At 34.8% G+C, this 20,698-nt stretch overlaps 3 protein-coding genes across 6 annotated transcripts in view; 1 reads left to right on the plus strand and 2 right to left on the minus strand.

The window, feature by feature from the left end:
* The window catches only part of exoc3l2b (exocyst complex component 3-like 2b), a 63,554-nt gene extending 48,808 nt beyond the window's left edge, over positions 1-14,746 (minus strand). For 2 of the 3 annotated variants that reach the window (XR_015509356.1, XM_087284075.1), the window contains exon 1: positions 14,573-14,746. Coding sequence is in view for 1 of the 3 variants with exons in the window: in XM_087284075.1 (XP_087140201.1) it covers positions 14,573-14,718 (146 nt within the window). In the remaining 2 variants the exon portion in view is untranslated. Of the gene's footprint in view, positions 1-4,610; positions 4,750-14,572 lie in introns of those variants that run through there. The other variant, XM_087284076.1, reaches the window with a different exon arrangement.
* Positions 1-20,698, plus strand: part of LOC147833651 (uncharacterized) — a 734,785-nt gene that overhangs the window by 140,445 nt on the left and 573,642 nt on the right. The gene's annotated exons all lie outside the window — the stretch shown is intronic.
* Positions 19,358-20,698, minus strand: part of ppp1r14ab (protein phosphatase 1, regulatory (inhibitor) subunit 14Ab) — a 28,798-nt gene continuing 27,457 nt past the window's right edge. For both annotated transcript variants that reach the window (NM_200810.1, XM_087282575.1), the window contains 1 exon segment: positions 19,358-20,520. In NM_200810.1, the coding sequence (NP_957104.1) occupies positions 20,386-20,520 (135 nt within the window). In that variant the 3' untranslated portion in view covers positions 19,358-20,385.

The following is a 20,698-nucleotide window of genomic DNA, read 5'->3' on the forward strand; positions in this document are numbered from 1 at the left end:
CACTAGTAAAATATTGTCACTATATTTCGGTATTTTGGTCCATACATGTTTAATAACTCAATGAGTTTCTTTAAATTATATAATATCAATATATGAATCTACTTCTTATGGTCAATCCAGGCTCATTATTGATATCCCTGTATACATTTCTGGACAGCATCAAATACATCCCAGGAGCTACGTTTTTTTTTCTTTCCTTTTCTTTTCTTTTTGCAGTTTTTGTTTTTCGTGAATCCGCCAGAGGCTGCAGTGTATGTTTTTACAGATCTCAAATTTCTTTCACGAGTGACATTCATGCTTGCTGTTCTCACGTAAATCCACAAGAGGCCGCTGTCGACTGACTGACTGATCAATCCATCCACCACCTTCTCTAAACCCAACCCACAGTGTTTTCAAATGCAATCAAGAAAAAATAAAGCCCTCGCGGCCGCCTGTTTTATCACGTTTTCACAACTTACCATGTTCTCACCCTGTTATTTACTTGTTTATTTTATTTTTAACTTTTTAGTTTTGTTTAACCTGCTTTCTAGGACTGTTCTTCGCTGGACTTGAAACCTGTCATCACGATCAACATATTATGTCGACCGACGTATGCGGCGAGCTGCTAAGAAAACTAGTAACCATGAAAAAAAGCCATCCACACAGAGATAAGCGATCAGTGCGAAAAGAAACAGAAGCCATTGGTGACATCATACCGCCCTGTAGCGTTTGTTTTAAACATGAAATGCAGCCATATGTATCTCTGGCTACATAATTTGAGCTCTCCAGAAATGTATGCGAGTGTATGTTTTCACAATGAGCCTGTGTTTTGACTACTGAGTACTACTTTCGCCTAAATATTTACTCATGGCAACCACATTAATACAGGCGGTACAATAGAAAAACACAATTTAGTTCTTATATTAGTACGACTATATCAGTCCACTAAACCAAAAAAAGGCTTGACCCAAAGGACTGTCCTTGCCTTGTGCCACAGTTGCATTATCAGAAAGTGTATCATTCATTCATTCATTCATTCATTTTCCTTCAGCTTAGTCCCATTATTCATAAGGAGTCGCCACAGCGGAATGAACCGCCAACTTACCCAGCATATGTTTTACACAGTGGATGCTCTTCCAGCTGCAACCTAGTACTGGGAAACATCCATACACACTCATTTACAAACATACACTACAGCCAATTTAACTCATTCAATTCACCTATAGCGCATGTATTAGGACTGTGGGAGAAACTGGAGGACCCGGAACAAACCAACGCAAGGAGAACACGCAAACTTCACACAAAAAATGCCAACTGACCCAGCCTTGAATTAAAATTTGCATATATTTTTAAATCTGGCAAATTTGAACATTCAGGAGGTGGCAAACCATTCAAACACACAAAAAACTAAATAATTTAATTAAACATGATGTTGTATCGCAAGAGAGTTGCACAGGTGTCCCAACAGGCAGTATCTGTTATAAGTTCTTTCTGTAGACACCCACTTAAAAAATTAATATAGTAATATCGTGTTTAAGGCAAAGCGGTGGCGCAGTAGGTAGTGCTGTTGCCTTACAGCAAGAAGGTCGCTGGGTTGCTGGTTCGATCCTTGGCTCAGTTGGCGTTTCTGTGTGAAGTTTGCATGTTCTCCCTGCAGTCGCGTGGGTTTCCTCCGTGTGCTCTGGTTTCCCCCACAGTTAAAGACATGTGGTACAGGTGAATTAGGTAGGCTTAATTGTCTGTAGTGTGTGAATAAGTGTTTGTGGATGTTTGCCAGAGATGGGTTGTGGCTAGAAGGGCATCCGCTGTGTAAAAACATGCTGGATAAGTTGGCGGTTCACTCTGCTGTGCAACCCCAGATTAATAAAGGGACTAAGCTGACAAGAAAATGAATGAATATAGTGTTTAAATACTGTTTTTAAAACAATACTAAAGTGAAATGTATTAACTGTTTAATTATTCAAAGAAATCAGTTGTAGGGCAACACTGTGGCTCAGTGGTTAGCACTGTCAGCCCACAGCAAGAAGGTTGCTGGATGTTCATTTGCATATTCGCCTTGTGTTCGTGTGGGTATTGGCGTGGGATGCTCTGGTTTCCCCCACAGTCCAAAGACCTGCACTACAGGTGAATTGAATAAGCTAAACTGGCCGTAGCGTATGTATGTAAATGAGTGGGTTTGGATGTTTCCCAGTACTAGGTTGCAGCTGGAAGGGCATCCGCTGTGTAAAACATATGCTGGAAAAGTTGGCGGTTCATTTCGCTGTGGTACCCCTGGTGAAAAGGGACTAAGGGACTAAGCTGAAGGAAAATGAATGAATGAAGTCAGTTGCGATATAATGCATCACTTAAAAATGCTCAAGCAAATTTCCATATGTTGAACGACAAGTCAATATAATGATGATCAATTCAGGCCTATCCTTTAGGGTTGATTATGATTAAGTTGATTAATGTCTTGAGTGGATGTTAACAGCTAAAAAAGAAATCGGGATGTGTGTGATGATGCTGTTCTCTGCATGCTAATTCTGATTCTCGTGGTGTATTTAACGTTATTCAAACAAAAAGGAAAGAGAATATCACTGCTGACTAATTAACTTCTGTAGCTTTATCGTGGATTCTATTATAGTAAACCACATAATGGTGTTTTGCATTTGATTAATCATTGTTTCTGTCATTTGTTGTTGTTTTATTGCTGACTTTTCACTAGCTTTAAAACTCATATTTGTTAGGATTAGCAGTTTTTGCTGGTATTGTGAAATATACTGTAGGTGTTGATGTGGAGAATTGTGCAAATAGAGAGAGACTAAGCTGATGAATCCTAGATTTCACAAGATTTTGATATTTTGGCATCACCCATAAGCCATCTTTGACACTAACCAGAAAGTACAGTTATATTATGTGGTAAGCATAATGATATATAATGAAAAGTTAAACCACTATATGGTTTTGGTAACAGTTAACCAATTAAAAGCAGATCTTCTTTCAGTAAAATTGTCATTAGCACTTTTGTTTAGTGTCAAATATTTTTGATGATGACAAAATACAAAAATCTTGTGAAATGTAATATTCATCAGCTTTGTCTCCTTCTATTCCCACCATAATTCTCCACATCAGCGCCTACATTTCAAAATAAAGAGGAACCACAGACCTATTTGCCAGCAGAGTTCAAAGTCTAGAGTCGTCTTGTCTCTTAGGGCTGGGCAATGAGTTACAGTGAAACAGAGGGAGGAAGGACTGGTATTAATATGCTTCTGTTATAGCTTTGGGTTTCAAGAAAGCACTCTGGTTAAAGAAAAAGCACTGGAATGTTAAAACGAGCCAAAGACAACCTCCATATGACTTTCCCCAAGGTGAAGTTTCAGAGCTCCTGAAGTCATGGGGTAATGCAAACACATGGTCTCAAACAGGTCCAGTGCAATTAAAAAAAAACTGATTGTGTTTTATTTTACTAAAAAAAAAATCTGTTTGAATGTACAAGGTAGACATTTGCAGCACTATACTTTTCAGTTAGCTAGAAAGAAAGAAAGAAAGAAAGAAGGATGGATGGATGGATGGATGGATGGATGGATGGATAGATGGATAGATGGATAGATGGATAGATGGATAGATAGATAGATAGATAGATAGATAGATAGATAGATAGATAGATAGATAGATATGCATGTCACCTGATTCAATTAATGATGGAAATGTTAAAAGGGACCCTTATGCCATCATTCATCACCACTAGATTACTGATGTGCTCAAACAAGCGAAGCATTATATGGGCACCACAAGGTCAGATTACGTTTTTTTGACGCAACCAGCAAATCTTGGTCAACGATCTTGACATTGGAATATGCCCTGCTATAAAGGCTTGTGCCTTTCCAGGACATATAATCTTTCTCCCAAGAGTAAATCTTTAACTGTTCACCAGTAGAACAATGCTAGATGACCTTATAAGATTCTGATATTCTTCTTTTTTATAACAGGAAGGATAAATATTTTACTTAATAAGCAGGATGGAGAATGTATTAAGTCAGCTAGTTTTAAGTTTTCAGCTCATCTGCTTTTTTTGCATTTTTATAAGATGAAGTTTTAAAAAAAAGATGTGTAAATGAGGATTGGATTGAAGGAGAGAGAGGACAATACTTGTAAATTAGCACTGCATTCATTTTAAGTGAGCTAATATAGGAGAGTTACTTAAAAACTGTTGTTGAAAATGAACAATGGCTTTCTTATAGTAAAACTATAGTAACTTGATTGATTAACATTTGTATAACCACAGTGTAGCAAAACTACGTTTAAACTGTGGTTACCATGTAATAATCGTGTTTTTATGTTTTATGTGAGGTAAAACTTTTGTTAAGGAAAACTAATAAATGATATATTTGAATGAGTTGTGCCCATTAACGAACTTCTTTTCGCTTGATTTATTTAAAAGAAACATTACACCACTTTGTGATATAATATTACCATATTACAGCCATTTACCACAATTTTAATCGCATCCAACGATATAAACAGTACAAACAATACAATTTTAAGTCCTCACCAAGGTTAACATGGTTACACATGACATGACAGCTAATTAAACGCTGCAGAACACCGGTGAAAGTTAGCAACTTAAGATACAAAAGGGAAATCGAACTTACGGAGTCCATGTCGAATTGCCTCCATGACAGGAACGAATAGAAATGTGTATTTGAATTAAATAATGCGATATTAATTCAACACGAGTAACGTCACACTTATGTTTGCCTTCACCAGTGTAAACCAGCGCTCAGTGCAAGTGACAAGCTCAGCAGCTCAACACAACAGTTCACAGCTCTCCGGGACTTTTACTTTTGTGGGTTGGTCCTAGAGAGATTGACAGACAGCTGCAGAAACATAGGGGCAAAAAAAAAAAGTTAAATAAAAAATAAAATAAAGTACAAAAACCTAAAAGAATAAAGGATTAAAAATATATTATATATACATAAAATGTAACTTAATTTAAACAACAAAAACATATTTTATATTCATAAATAAATAAAAATAGAATAAAATTAAATAAAACAAAAAAACAATAAATAAAATAAAATATTATCAAATAAAATACAATATGATCAAATAAAAAAGTTAAATAAAATATGGTATAATATTAAATATAAATATAAAAATATAAAAAAAGAGCTGAAAATATATTATATATCTTCATAAAATGTAACTAAATTTAAATAAAATTTAAAACAACAAAACTATATTTTATAATTATAAATAAATAAAAATTGAATATATATATATATATATATATATATATATATATATATATATATATACATAAAATGTAATAAAATTGATATTTAATTTAAACAACAAAAACATATTTTATATTTATAAATAAAAAATAGAATATATATCATATATACATAAAATGTAATACAATTTTTTATTGAATTTAAATTACAAAATGTATTTATAATTAAATAAAATAAAAAATTGAACATTTGCTAACAATTAATATTTACGTATTCAAAGTATTCTTTAAAAAAATGACAAAATAAAATAATAATATTGTGAATTATTAAGTGGTTTATGTAATGAGCCATTAAAATTGATCCTTGATCTCACAGCTCATATATTTGCCCACCAGTTAAATCTTTTTTTATTTAACAAAACAATCAGGCTGTACACGTGCCAAGGGGAAGTCAGATAAATGCATATCATTTGGTCTAAACCAGTCTAAACAATAGAGATTTCTCTGGAGTGCGTCATGGAGGGCACACTGCAACTGAACAAGGCCTATATTAAAGAAAGCAGGCGTGATGGACGAGCGCAAGCTTCTCCAAACACTTCTTAGGCATCTTGGCAGGCCATACTAGTATTATGAAATCTGTTTCCTTCAACAAACTGATAAACATTAGAGAAAAGCTTCTTCGCTGATGCATAAACAAAGGACTGCTATGGATGTCACGCCTCCCATGAGCCCCTGGGACAGCCATAGAGGTCAACAACTTAGTAAAAGTCACTGCAGGTGAATAAGGTAAAAAAATAAATAAATAAATAAATAATATATATATATATATATATATATATATATATATATATATATATATATATATATATATATATATATATATATATATATATATATATATATATATATATATATATTCACCACCACCAAGCTCAGCTAGTTGATTGATTACATAAACAAATGTAACTTTTTTTGTATTACATGTTTACAAAAAATGATGCAAATGAGGCACTGTTGAATTAAATCTGCTCTAATTTCCATACATTTCTAACACAAAAATATGACTATTGGATGTATTTAGGTTTAAAATTCTTAATTTAGTTTTTCTTTTTTTACATATTAGAGAGGGGATTTTGGGAATATCTTTTCATCACTCTAGAACATACTAGAAAGAAAAAACAAAAAATACCTTTTAAAACTTAAATATCCATAAAATTAGTATTTTTTCTGTATTTTATGATTCATGTATTTTATTTTATTTTAGATTTTTTATGCTTTTGAATTGCATTATTGGACCTTGATCTTTCTTGGCAGTACATTTTCTCTTTTTGTACACTACCTGACAAAAGTCTTGTCGTCAATCCCAGTTGTAAGAGCAACAAATAATAATTTGACTTCTAGTTGATCATTTGGAAAAAAGGCGGAAGGTAGATTTGTCTAATGAATCATCTGTTGAACTGCCTCCCAATCATCACAAATACTGCAAAAGACCTACTGGAACCTGCATGGACCCAAGATTCTCACAGAAATCAGTCAACTTAAGTAAAGGAATTCATCTTTACAATCATGGTTTGGGCTTACATTTAATGTGGGGGCGTGTGAGAGATCTGCTGAGAGGATGGCAACATCAACACCCTGAGGTATCAAGACATTTGTGCTGCCCATTACATTACAAACCACAGGAGAGAGCAAATTCTACAGCAGGATTGCACTTCTCATACTTCAGCCTCTACATCAAAGATCCTGAAAGCAAAGAAGGGCAAGGTGCTCCAGGATTGGCCAGCCCAATCACCAGTCATGAACATTATTGAGCATGTCTGGGGTAATATGAAATTGGAGGCATTGAAGATTAATTCCAAGAATCTTGATGAACGCTTTCTTTGTCATTCCAGATGATTTATTAAAAGTTATTTGAGTCATTGCAGAGATGTATGGATGCAGTCGCCCAAGCTCATGGGAGTCATACACAATATTAATTCTTTTTCCACTGCACCATGACTTTATATTCTATATTCTACATTATTTATGTTAAGTGACAAGACTTTTGTCTGAGCAAAGTCAGACCTTACTGTCCTGTACTCTATATATATTGTTTCTTATACAATCTATTATTTCAAACTACTAAAATGTCAAAAAAATTCACTTTGTTAAACGGTCGAGTAAGATTTTCCACATCAAAAAGAAACTATTTCTTAAATATTTTTTACACTGTAGTTAGTATTAAGTTGTGTACTAGATGTAATTTATGTAGACAAATATGAACATAATCCGCTGTAAAAACTTTCATAATGATTAATATAAAAAACTGATGATGAAGTGGATAAATTAGGAAATATGAAGCGTAGGAGAAAACAAAATCTTTAAAAAATCTATTTAATATTAAAAAGTAACAGACAAAATTAAAGAAAGTGCAAAAAAAGAATAGTTAAAAATCCTTTTTATATGCTTCTTCACATAAGACAAAAAGACAATACTTTATGAGGAGCCGAAAAGTATTCTTGCCTTATTTATCATTGTTTTGAACACACAAGATCATTGACCGCTTTGTCTCCATCACAAAAACTGTACATTCCGGCCTTACAGAGTTCAGAGTTCAAGCATTAGTTTTCTTTTTTTGCTTTTGCAGCTACTTGCTTATCTTCCGGACACACTTTCCCATGTCCACCTTGACCTCGCTGCTAAACCCATTATAAGACACATTGAAACCGAACAAGGACATCACATATTCATTCCTGTTGATTTTCAAGGGGCAGAAAGCGCATCAGGAAACCGCAATTGGCGTCACATCTGAGTCCAGCACTGAATAAAGAGGGACCATATGAAGACGAGCTCAAAACTGCTCTGAATTCTTGACCTGAGGAGCAGGAAATAGTACCGCATAACATTAACTTTGTCATTGTTGTGTGTGTTTGCTGGAGCATCCTTTGCTTCTGCTCGGCTGTTGACGTTCACCTTGGCATCATTTCAAATATTTCCAAACAGCCCAAGTGGTTCAGAGGGACAATGTGGCCCACGCTTTATTCAATGTGTTCTCGTATACTAATATTTAGTTTGGTGGTCAGAGGGATTCTGTAAAATGGTTTTATGGCTTGTGGACTGCAATGTCAAGGACATAGGACCAATAATAATGAATCAGTCAAAACAGTCAACTTCTGATGGACTGCCTTTCTAAAACATATGTCAATATTTATTTTTCCTTTATGTATAAAAAAAAACATTGATAAAGTTATTTTTGTTAAACCCAAAAAGTTAGTATCTCAAACCATTTGAGGAAACCGATTGCAACAAACCATTTAAGTTCAAAAACTAATCCTAATGAGTATTTGTATCTTAATCTATTTGAGTAAATGAATCAATCTGAGCACAGTAAAACCCAGCAAATGAAGAGAACTCAAACTAACTGAGTACTGTAAAACCCGATAAGTTAAGGCAATTCAAACCGTTTGAGGAAACCGATCGCTACAAACTATTTGAGTTAAAATAATCTATATGAGTACTGTGAACTTAATCCATTTAAGTTGAAGTAATGAGATATTTAATTAACTCATTACCTTCAACACTTGTTCAAAACTCTTTTCAAATGAGTAGGATTAACTTTCAGTAAACCAGGAGTTAACTACACTCATTTCATTTGGTTGACAGTTGCGTTTTGTAATAAATATGTGTAAAATATGTTATATTTTTACTCTGTGTTGTGTATTATTCTATGTTAATATTTTTCTTTTACATTTTTAGAAATATTTAAGAAATCATTGAATACAAATTATTTGAGTTTGTTGATCTTTATTCTGATTTACTTTCTTACTGACATGGCTGTTTTTATCAACACAGCCAACACAGTTGGTGCTTTGTAACATCTAATTTTTACAAGGTGGGTTTTTGGACCAATGCTCAACCCCCAACCTGAAGGACCAGGACAGACACACATACACTACAGACAATTTAGCTTACCCAAATCACCTGTCTTTGTACTTGTGGGGGAAACCAGTGCACCCTGAGGTAACCCACGCTGCCAACAGAAGGAGAACATGCTAACTCCACACAGAAATTCCAACTGACCTAGCCAGGGCTCAATCCTGGGACTACCTTGCTGTGAGGCGACAGTGCAACCCACCGTGTCACCGCGACACCCTTTATTCTGGCATACACTCAAAAAAATACGCTTGCTGTTTGTTCAAACTGAGTGTAAAAAAAAGTGAGACAAAACAATTCTTTGTATTTTTTGGGGGGATCAACTTAAATTTGTAAAAACTGATAAGTTAGCTTAATTCCTTCATGTTATCCCAACTCAAATCAATTGTGTGGAACCATGCATTTTTTACAGTGTAGCTGTTCGTTTGTTTGTTTGTTTCAATAACCAATGTTAAATTAGTATAATGTTTTTATGTTCATATATTTTTTATTATATTTAGATAATTATTTGCTCATTTGCTTGCTAGTAAATGACAATTACAGGCCTCCTTTCTAATATACAAACACCAGTGCATTTTTCACAACAGTCACTGTAAAAAAAAGGTGAATCAAAATTGTATGGCAACTTGCCGCACAGCTTCTTTAAGTTGGCTCAAGTTTTAATCCAAGTACTACACTACTAAACTTAAAACTGCATTAAAGTCAACTAAAAACCTCTGCAGCAAGTTGACAGAATTTTAAGTTGAGTCAACTTTTTATAAGTGAACAGTCAAAACATTTAGTTGCTTATAGTTATTCTCCTTCATCTATGATTTATTATTTTTCTATTTTATTATTATTTTTTATTATTTATGCATTTGAATCACAATATGAGACCTTGATCTTTCTTCTTAAGACTTTTAACCTTAAAAAGTGATTTTATATACATTTTTTATAGTTTAAAGTAAGTATTTTATGCTGCAAAAACCTTGTAATGAACAGCCAGGACATGTTCTGTTATTTTACAGATTCATTATTTTTTTTTACCATTTCTTATCCACTATATTATTTCAAGCGACTAAAATGTCAATAAAAGTAACTTTGTTAACTTCCAGAGTGGAATTTTCAAAAGTAGACAGAGCAGAGATCAACATCTCATAATGCAATTCACAACCATAAATAGACAAAAACACAAAATACGGACACTGTTAATTGACAGATAATTTTACAGTGTACTGTAAATACAGTAAAACCCCCCTCTCCTGCTACACACATCCCTGTTTGTCAGCACTATTATGCAAGCTCTGGCTGGCACCTCAGTGAAGGGTCAGCTGGGACGATCCAATCATAGCCTGCCTGCATCCTGCAGCACAGCTCCATCCAGACCACAGGAAAAGCCCTCTGGATCTCCATGTCACACCACTAAAACAGCATCCAGCAATCGGACACAGCCTCCCTGACACCTCCATGCCAGCAGAGGAACTGTGGGTCATCCTTTATAGCGCCCGTTTTAGCTGGTAGCACATCCTGACCCGTTCCGCTAGCATGGGCATCAGCAGACAGGCAACGGACTGGATGAACGTCACAAGTGTAACCTTTTACATTAAGCGGGTCAGGTCGAAGCTAATTTTGTGTAGTTTTGTGGAAGACATCACTCAACATGTGAGGAAGGATTGATTATGGAGCGACTTGTTTCTCAAGGTTTTATGGTTACCACTGCTTGTCGCCTGTCATCGGTGGTGGTTGTTTGCTCTTGGTGCAGGTGTTCTTCTCACACACATGTTGAATAAATCTATGGTTTTATTGTGTACTATATTGTGTGTACACACGAAAAATGCTCAGAATAATTAACCAAATTAGTTCTGTTCTGATGGAGCCATGTATATGAAGACTCCAAGACACCTTTATTCAAGTCAATATTTTAACAGCTCTCATATTTCAGCTGATATGTACCTTTAGGTTATCTGTTACAATAAAAATAAATATAAAAGATTGCAGAAAGATTGTTTTGCAATTTGATGCAGCCTATACATTATGTTATTATATCACTTTTTTGTAAATAATATTTGTAATACATATTGAGCCCCTCTGGAAGTTTGCAGAGGCCCCCTAGTGGACTTCTGTCCCCTGTTGAGAACAAATAGTGTAAAAGTCCAATAATATATTCACTTGTGAAGTGGACATTACTCAAATAAGAGCAGTGGTATAAAGTAACAAATTTCAAACACTCAAATGACTGTAATTAAGTAGTTTTTCTCAGATATTGTAATTTACTAAGTAGTCCAAAGTGTGTACTTTTATTTTTCCTCGAGTACATTATTAGTGTAGTATTGGTACTTTTACTCCACTACTTTCCTTCAACCTGCAGTCACTACTTTATTTTTCCTTGTCTATGGAGATTAGAAAAATCCGTCCTGTGATTTTTGTCCAATCAAATCACGCATAGAAGGAAAATCGCATCATAATTAACAACCTCAAGACATGGACAGTGTTTATAATTGCAGCAAACTGTTTGGAAGCATTAAATGTGTCCAAAAAGATGTCCAAAATCTTAACACACGCATTGACCCAGAGACTGTTTAGATGCATGTTACAGATGAGAAGATGACAGACGAGTATGATGACCGAAATGGCCTTAAACACCCAGCAGACACAAGAAGTCAACATGACTAAAGATTGACATTGTATTCCAACGCTGTGGGAACGTTACATTTAGTTTGGAAATGAAAATCAGGTTAACATCAGAACAAATGTCAGGCTGATGTTAATGTACAACGTCCAACCTAAAATCAACCAAATATCAACATCTAATCATGTTACAGCTTGACGTTGTGTTAACGTTACCACTATGACGTCTATCAGATGTGAACAAGTTTTGGTTGCTAAACTTGACGAATAACTGTCATTATTTGGCATCAATATGACGTTGGTTGGAGATGTTGTATTGACGTTGGATTTTTGTCTCTTTCTAACACAACCTAAAATCAACCAAATATCGAACTAATTTGACATCGTTATAGGACATCAAAATAGGATTGTCCTCAGATGCTGGCTAGGAATTGAATTTTGTTTACCAGACGTCACAACCTAAATCTAACCTAATATTAATGTCTTATGACGTTGTGTGCCAGTGCCTGCTGGGCAATGCCTAAATGCACTACAGAATGTTCCGTTTACACACATCCACAAATTAAATGCAATGTAAATGCATGAGCTTTTTACAGCTTAATACTCACTACTCATTACTCTTGAGTACTTTTGAAAGGTCTACTTTGTACTTTGTACTTCGAGTAATATTCACAACAGATACTTTTACTATACTTGCACTACATTTTTAGGTAAGAAATAGTAACTTAACTTAAGAATAATTTTTCAGTATACTTTCCACCACTGGATGAGAGTGATACTCTCAACAATGAAAAAAAAAACAGATGCTTTAAAATGAGCACACACACACACACACACACACACACACACACACACACACACACACACACACACACACACACACACACACACACACACACACACACAAAATAAAATAAAAAAAAATCACAGTAAATTAAACAACAATTCATGTGTCATTGAAATAAATACAACTGTGGTTGATCATTTTCAAATTTACATAATGTCAGGATAATGCAGTTTGTTTGTAGTGAAATATATGGATGTACATTTTAAAGTGTGACTTTACATTTTTAGTATTTGTTGACTGTATCAGTATCATTGTTGGTCCACTGTTAGGAATTATGTTAAGTTCATATAAACTGACCCTAATTGTAGTAGTTGCAGACTGTTGAGTAATGATGGAATTAGTGGATCTTTAGGCTAGGCTTAGGGAAAATCTAAATTTGGATTTGGTTTCGTAGATCAAAACAAGTTCTTGTAAAGTTTGTAATAGGGTTTGTAGGTCTCTTGGGGTTGGTGTCAGCATTAGTATAATATTAGATTGGGTTGGGTGGCTTTGGTTAGGTTAGTATTCTAGGTTAGGGTTGAAATTTTCTTGTAAAGTTATGTACAATCACCTGAATATGTGATGGCATTAGAGTACGGTTAATAATTACAAGACTACTTTGCTGGTATTAGTATTTAATAGTCATGAAAGGGTTAAAGTTAAGATTAGGTTAGAGTTAGAGTTTGTTTTGAGTTAGCAGAGTAAATTGGCATTTTTGTGTAAAGTTATTTATAGTCTGTATGTCTGATTAGATTTTGAAACTAATAGTGAAAGTACTTGTATAGTCTGGCTTAGGTTATGTGTATAATTTAAAGATAAGTACAATGCATGCATAGTTATTATAATTAGACTATACCGCTCCAGTATGCCAGTTATGTATAGGTTAAAAATAGCTCTTACGTCTAGTGTTGTGTTTATATTTATGATTATGTTTATTTATGTAGCAGCGTGGTTCTGTTAGACGCTGCATTTTGTTCCACTGTATGTCCACACATGTAAAGGAATGACAATAAAGCTCAACTTGACTTGAGTTTAAAAAGGGTTAGGTTTAGCAGGGTTAGATGACTGATGAGTTTAGTTAGAGTAAGTAGAATAAGTAAAATTGTTTGCATGACTTATAGGTTATGTATATTTCTTACCATGTCCATTCATCTTAGGTTTAATGCAAGATAGATATTATGATGCAGTTATGTAATGTTGTAAGTACCAAAATACAGTAATGACAGTGCATAACATTCTATTTTGAGCTTTTCACATTCTTGGATGCTGAATTGTGCATTGTTATGGCAATGCTATCAATTGCTATATATATATATAGTGGCCAAATGTATCAATAGCAGTCAAGTAGTACAAGTCACAGACCCTAGAACAATCCCAGTGTACAAGTCAGAATTACAAGATCTACAAAGAGGTGAATCCATCCTCAAGTTAATGAATATTACAAGTATGGTACAAATGACATGGCATAATCAAATCTTCTATAGATTCTTAGAGGTTAGGAAGAATTTAAAACGTAAAGCAAATGTAAACAATGTACGTTTAAGGATCATCAAGTTAAAATGTATATATTAAGCAGACAGTCTACTAAAACTCCATGACTTCTAGTTGACAGGTGTTGCAAACCTATAGTCCACAGAATGACAAGCAGAATTATAATAATAATCAATAATTCACACATTTGAATAAATGTTTATGAAAAATGTATTTAGAAAAGACATATTTATATTTTAAGATTAAAACACCTTTCCAGTTTTAATTAAAAGTGTTCACACAAGTGTTTACATAATGTGCAGGCTCAAATAAGCATGGAGGTTGTGTATATCCTTGACCAATACAGCATCCCCTCAGCTCATCAAAACATCTGAATAACCTTCTTTGGCCATAATAAATAACAGAAGAACAGCTGAAAGTAAAACTTATGACATTAAAACCACCACTACTGAAGCACTTAACTGTCCTCCACATGTCACAACAGGCTTTCTAACCAGTCAAATGTTTGAAAGAACTGTCAAAGCAAAAAACATTCCCCTTACCTTGTTTGGCAGCAAAGCGATGGTAAATCCCTAAAAGTCTCAGAGCAGGGACATCCCAGTGTCCCAGCGGCTTTATATCTGTGTGTGTTTTTGTGTTGGTTTGTCAGGCAGTAAGTGTCCGATTCAGAGAGCAACTGACCATACATGTGATGTCGTCCAACTGAATGCGCGTCTGAAGCCCGGGACTAGCTGTGGTCACTTCCTGAGTTGTTTTGGAGCGCATAAGACGATGCTTTTTCCTCAGGAAGCCGGCCATCCCCTTTCCTTTCCACCAGCTCTGAGCTTCCCCCACCACCACTTGGGCCTCTGGGATCATGGGCAGTGGCACTATGACTCCTCTAATTACTCACAGAGGCGTGGATGTGATGCAGTGTTTTTTTGTTATAGACTGGCATGGACTGAATGTCATGCATCAAAGGAATTGACAACAAAACTGGCCTCATTGCATCCACTTGCTGGAGAAAGTCTTACCAGCAGTAGGAACCAAGAAGAAGAAGGTTTGTCATCATGCATAGTTTACTGTGTAAGTTTACTCACCCTCAGGTCATCCAGATGAGATGTTTTGCTGGAGTTGAACATTGTTGAAGAATTTGTTTTAGCTAAAACCATGGTACTCATGGTTTTAAGTCAACGAATAATAGCATTTTGGTGGTCATATGCAGGCAAAACAAAATTAAATCCAGTGGTTATGATCTTAAAGAGTTAGTTTACCAAATGGCTTCGTTCATTTTTGGAATACAAATTAAGACATTTTAAGTGAAATCCTAGAGCTCTTTACCCTACACAGACAGCAATGATCACTAGACATTCAAAGTCCAGAAAAGGAATTTAAAACATTGTCAAAATATGAGACTTTGGTAGTTTAACTGTAATCATACGAAGCTCCAAGAACACTTTTATGCACAGAATAAAACTGCAAATATGACTTTGTTTGCCCTTGTCTTCTGTCAGATCAGCGTGCATGTTTACTATGGGTAGGATGATTGCATGTTGCACTGCTGACTCTAATGGCAACACTTACCACGTAGCAAAACATCTCTGGCTCAGCTCTAGCACACACAATCAGCTTTTGCTTGGCCCACATGACGCAGTGAATTACGGTACATGACTTGACCAAGTCTGGCTTTCAGACAAGGCCCAAACATGGACCATAATGGGGCCAAGTATTAAATAAGTTAATAACCCATAACTGAGCCTGAAATGGCCCAGATACAGTATGTTGGTGTGTCATGACTGCAATGAAATTGAACCCATGAATCTTTGTGCTTTAGGCGTGCTTTTTCTCGAAGCGAAAATAATAAAATGTATTTTAAATGTGTGTCAATACAGGCCAAACTTAAATGGCCCACATATCAATTTCTCTGGTCCAGCTCTGACCCACTCAATCAGCTTTTGCTTGGCCTACATGCCGCAGTGAGTTACGGTACATGACTGGACCAAGTCTGGCTTTCAGACAGTGGCCAAACATGAACTGTATCTGTGCCAAGTCTTAGCCAAGTTAATAACTATTAACCCATGAATCATTGAACTTTTCTTGAAGCAAAAATAATAAAACGTATTATAACTGTGGGTCAAGATAGGCCAAACTTTCATGGCCTTCATATCAATTATTACCATATGGGCCACAATGTACACATGCTACAATGTACAACTGGCGCAAGCATTGTGTGCTGCCTTAAAGACGGTGCCACCTCTGTCAAACCAGGGCCATGCTGAACATGCCGTTTACGCCAAATCTGGGCAAGAATTCTTTGCTACCTGGATTCCACCTGCTCTTAGTTAACATGCACCCCTACCTGATGCAGGATAGGCAGTACTGTTGGTGAACACAGTTTTGGGGATTTTTCAATCACGCAAAAGTGATCCTTGGAGCTTTGTTTGATTACAGTTGAACGACTAATGTCAGATATAATGTTTCGACAAAGTTTTTGGCTCCGTTTCTGGACTTTTAGAACTTCTCTGGACCATTGCTGTCTAGGATGAGGCGCTCTCTATATCTGTCATCTAAAATATCTTAATTTGTGTTCCGAAAATGAGTAAAAGTTTCTGGGAATGGGGATAACATGAGAAGGTGTGATTAATAACAGAATTGTTGTTTTTGGGTAAACTAATCCTTTAATTTGATTGCAGCATTGATGGAAAATTACAACCAAAAGCCACATAATATTGTATTATATCAGTTGTTGTTGTTGTTGTTGTTGTTGTTGTTGTTGTAAAAATAGCAATGAGCAGCAATAAACTTAATTCTTTCATCAATTTTCTACTATTTATTTTAGTCTTAAAGTGATTGTTCAGCCATAACTGAAAATTTTGTCATCATTTACTAACCCTTAACTTGTTCCAAACCTGCTTTCGTTCTTTTGGTAAAACACAGAGGAAAATATTTTAAAGAAAGCTGAAAATGTGTATGTATTGACTTCCATATTTGTTTTTTCTACTATTACATGTTATCAGCTTCTTCAAAATATCTTCTTCTGCTATATCTTTTTTTTTTTCCTTTTTGGGTTAACTATACCTTTAAGTCAGAGATGACCAAAATAGGGCCTGCGGGCCAAAGTTTGCTTATGGTAACCTATGATTTTCTAATTTAACCTTTTGTTTATTTGTTTGTTTAAATGTTGAGCCAAAAAAAAACAAAACAAAAAAAAATCTAAAATGAGATTTTTAAATATGTAAATGCTGTCGCTTGAAGATAGAGGTTAATACACAAGGCAGTGCAGCTTGACTTATGTGGCATTGAACACCGTGGTGTTAAAGTGTTTGTATGTTTTTATTATAAGTTCATTATAAAATGTAAAAAACAATATTAATACGAATAAAGTAATTTTTCTATTTATTGTTGAATAATAAAACATTAGAAAATTACCAAAGAAGCTTCATGGTGTGTACCTTCAGCCCACCATTCTCAATCAAGTTTGGTTTTTGGCCCTTTATTAGCCAAAGTTTAAGCATCCCTTCCTGAAAGGATTTTTAAAAAAGTTTAGAATGGACCAACAGTTGACTCCTTACAAATTTAGCTTGGGGCCCAGAAGTTTATGGACTGCTTACACAGGTCAGTTGGTTTATTTCATAGACCCGAGGGTAAGTAAATTAACTACAAATTCTGGACTGAACTAGTCTATGTAACAGGTGCTACATGTTATAAAAACCATGTAAGCTTATCTTGATTTATCCTACACTCGCAATTATTCGTGTTTATGGCTTTTGGTCAGCGCTGGTGTTTGGCGTGAGGGAAGTGAGTTCTCTGTCCTGAGTCTTCTGTCTTTTGTCTCGGCCTTGTTTGTTGATGCTAGTCCTCCTCTCAGGCCTACAACACATCTGAAGGTGTTTTCCCAACTGTGGGTTGAAATAAGCAGGGCAGATATGTCGGGGTTGCTGTGCCCGGGTCAACGAGTGCACCTGCGCAGCTCGGCGAGGGGTGGTTTGCTTTGTTTTCTTACAGCGAGACTCAGCATTGTATTAGACCCACGGATCCATAGAGGCTTTGATCACCACTGTGGTAATGAGGGCTATTTATGTTGTTCACGTCATGGGAACAGGCATGACATCGCTGTTTGAAATAATTCGACCAACTGATTCTGTTGTGTTTTTGTCATTATTATTATTATTATTATTTTTTTATTATCAATGGTAAAGGTATTGTCATATAGTCTATTAATACACTGTAAAACCCCAAAAGTTAAGGTAACTCAAACCGTTTGAAGAAACTGATTGCAACAAACTATTTAAGTTCAAAAACTAATCCCAATGAGTACTGTGAACTTAATCCATATGAGTAAATGAAGCAATCTGAGCACAGTAAAACCCAGTAAAGATAGAGAACTCAAACCAACTGTGTACTGTAAAACCTGATAAGTTAAGGCAACTCAAACTGTTTGAGGAAACCAATTGCAACAAACCATATGAATTAAAAGCTAATCTATATGAGTACTGTGAACTTAATCCAAAGTTGAAGGAATGAGGTATTTAATTAACTCATTACCTTCAACACTGAGTTCAAAACTCTTTTCAAATGAGTAGAATTAACTTTCAGTAAATCTTGAGTTAAATACACTCATTTCATTTGATAAAGTTGACTGTTGGGTTTGACAGTGTATTCATATACATGAGAAATTATTATTAAATATTAATATAATTGTTTTTCTTTTTCCGTTTTGGTATATTCATTTGTCTTTTCTACTAATATGCAGTGTCAATTTATCAATTTTGTACTTTCATTTACAATATATATTAACTTTGCACAGAGTTTAAACTCACGAATGGTGTTTTTTTTTCAACAAACAACTTTGCTGCTTGAGTGGTTGTCTAGTTGTTTTTGAAAGATGAATACTGAAAATATCTTCTAACTATTTCTATCTTTTAGATCAAATTGTTTGTGTATCAGACATTCATGTTATGCAATAACATACACAATAGCTTGTGTAACCAAAATAGCTCAAAATAGATTTGACATGCATAAATGTGTTGCTGCCCTCTGCTGTTTAAAAAAAATGACAGCTTAAACTTTGTTACACTCATGCTTACTTTTTTATCCTGAAACAATGCTGATTCCCCATATTTAAATTGATTGATACTTACACATTATTATCCTGCATTAATTTTGTAAATGCAATATTAAATGAGTAAAGGGACCAGGCCGAAGGAAATGAATAAATGAATGAATGAATGAATGTGTGTAAAATGAATGTAGATGAATGTTAGAAATTTAAACAGCTGCTTACATTGATGTGTTAGTAAACATACATTATCATTACTAACAAGAATGAAGTGAAGACATTCAGAGGATGTATTGTTATTATTTTATTTCACAAAGATATAACAGGCTATTTACAGCATTATTACTGTGTTCGTTTGCTTGATTATTAGTGATACAAAAAAACATAAAAACCTGTTATTACTTTTTGCTTAATTGAAATATTCATCTTTTAAAAAATCTTTTCGTCCAATGGGTAAAACTTTGTTGTGCACAGGAACTCGGATTTCAAAAACCTTTAACTGCAAGCAAATTAACTGAAAACAGTAAATAAAAGCATTCGAGATATCGTGAAACTCTGTACAAACAAACATAGCGGTGCATTACACAAACTAAAAATACAGATCTGAAGAAGAAAAAACTTAAATCCTTCACAAAGTGTCATTTTCTTCAAACAAGCAGTAAATTTGATCAGCTTGAGTATAATATAGCAGCAAACATAATAACAATACCTCATGGTTTTGTCAGAAAGTTTTTCATATCTACTGGGCAAAAGCTTGAGCCATCATTTTTAATGAATCATGTTAAATTTAGCAAAACTTTTTTTCTGGAAAATAATTTCATCCTACAAAATCCAACAACAGATATAAACAACACGACAGTAAAATATTTAACTCAATATCTCAAAAGAATCTTGCCATATTACTCTTTGGTCCATTTGTGGAAAACTTGTATAACATACAAGCATAATGACAAAAAAAAATCCTTTATGTGTCAATATTTAATAAGGAACTTAAAACTTGAATATTACATTTAAATGGGTTACACAAGTATAAATAATTACCTAAAAGAACAATACACCTGTTCACTGAAGGAAAAGTACAACTGATTTAACAATTAAGACTCATTCATATTAAAAACTTCTAAATTATGATGACCATTGTCTTAGGTCCGTGCAGTGGTCAGTAACTCAGTGTTGTACTCTAATCTTTAAGCAAGGTTTTTACATAAATAATTTATGTTTTTTTTTTTTTTTTTTTTTTGTCGATCTGTTCATATACAAAACCAAAAACAACAATATGTGCTGCTGATGCCTTGACAGTGAGCTGTGAACGACTGCTCAGTGTATCTCGCTGTCAGAAGAGCCCTGGCGCTCCGGGAAGATGTGAAGCTGAGGATGTTCGATCCCATTGTTGTGGAGATCTTCTTGTTTCTGCAAACCGTGAAGTTTCTTCACCAGCTCTGTGATGAAGACCTAAGGAGAACGAAGAGCAATATGTGTTAACTAAAGGAAAACAACGTCAGCAAATCCTAGTATTGACTTTGTCAACAGAGGGCAGCAGAGGATAGTGATATTGTTTGGTTAGCGTCGTCTTTTTAGCCCCCTGCTGGTGGTTGTTGTCACTACATCATTTGCCCTAACACCATCGGAT

This window comes from Danio rerio, chromosome 15 (genome assembly GCF_052040795.2).
Source record: "Danio rerio strain M-AB ecotype USA chromosome 15, GRCz13ab, whole genome shotgun sequence".
Classification (NCBI taxonomy): Eukaryota; Metazoa; Chordata; class Actinopteri; order Cypriniformes; family Danionidae; genus Danio; species Danio rerio.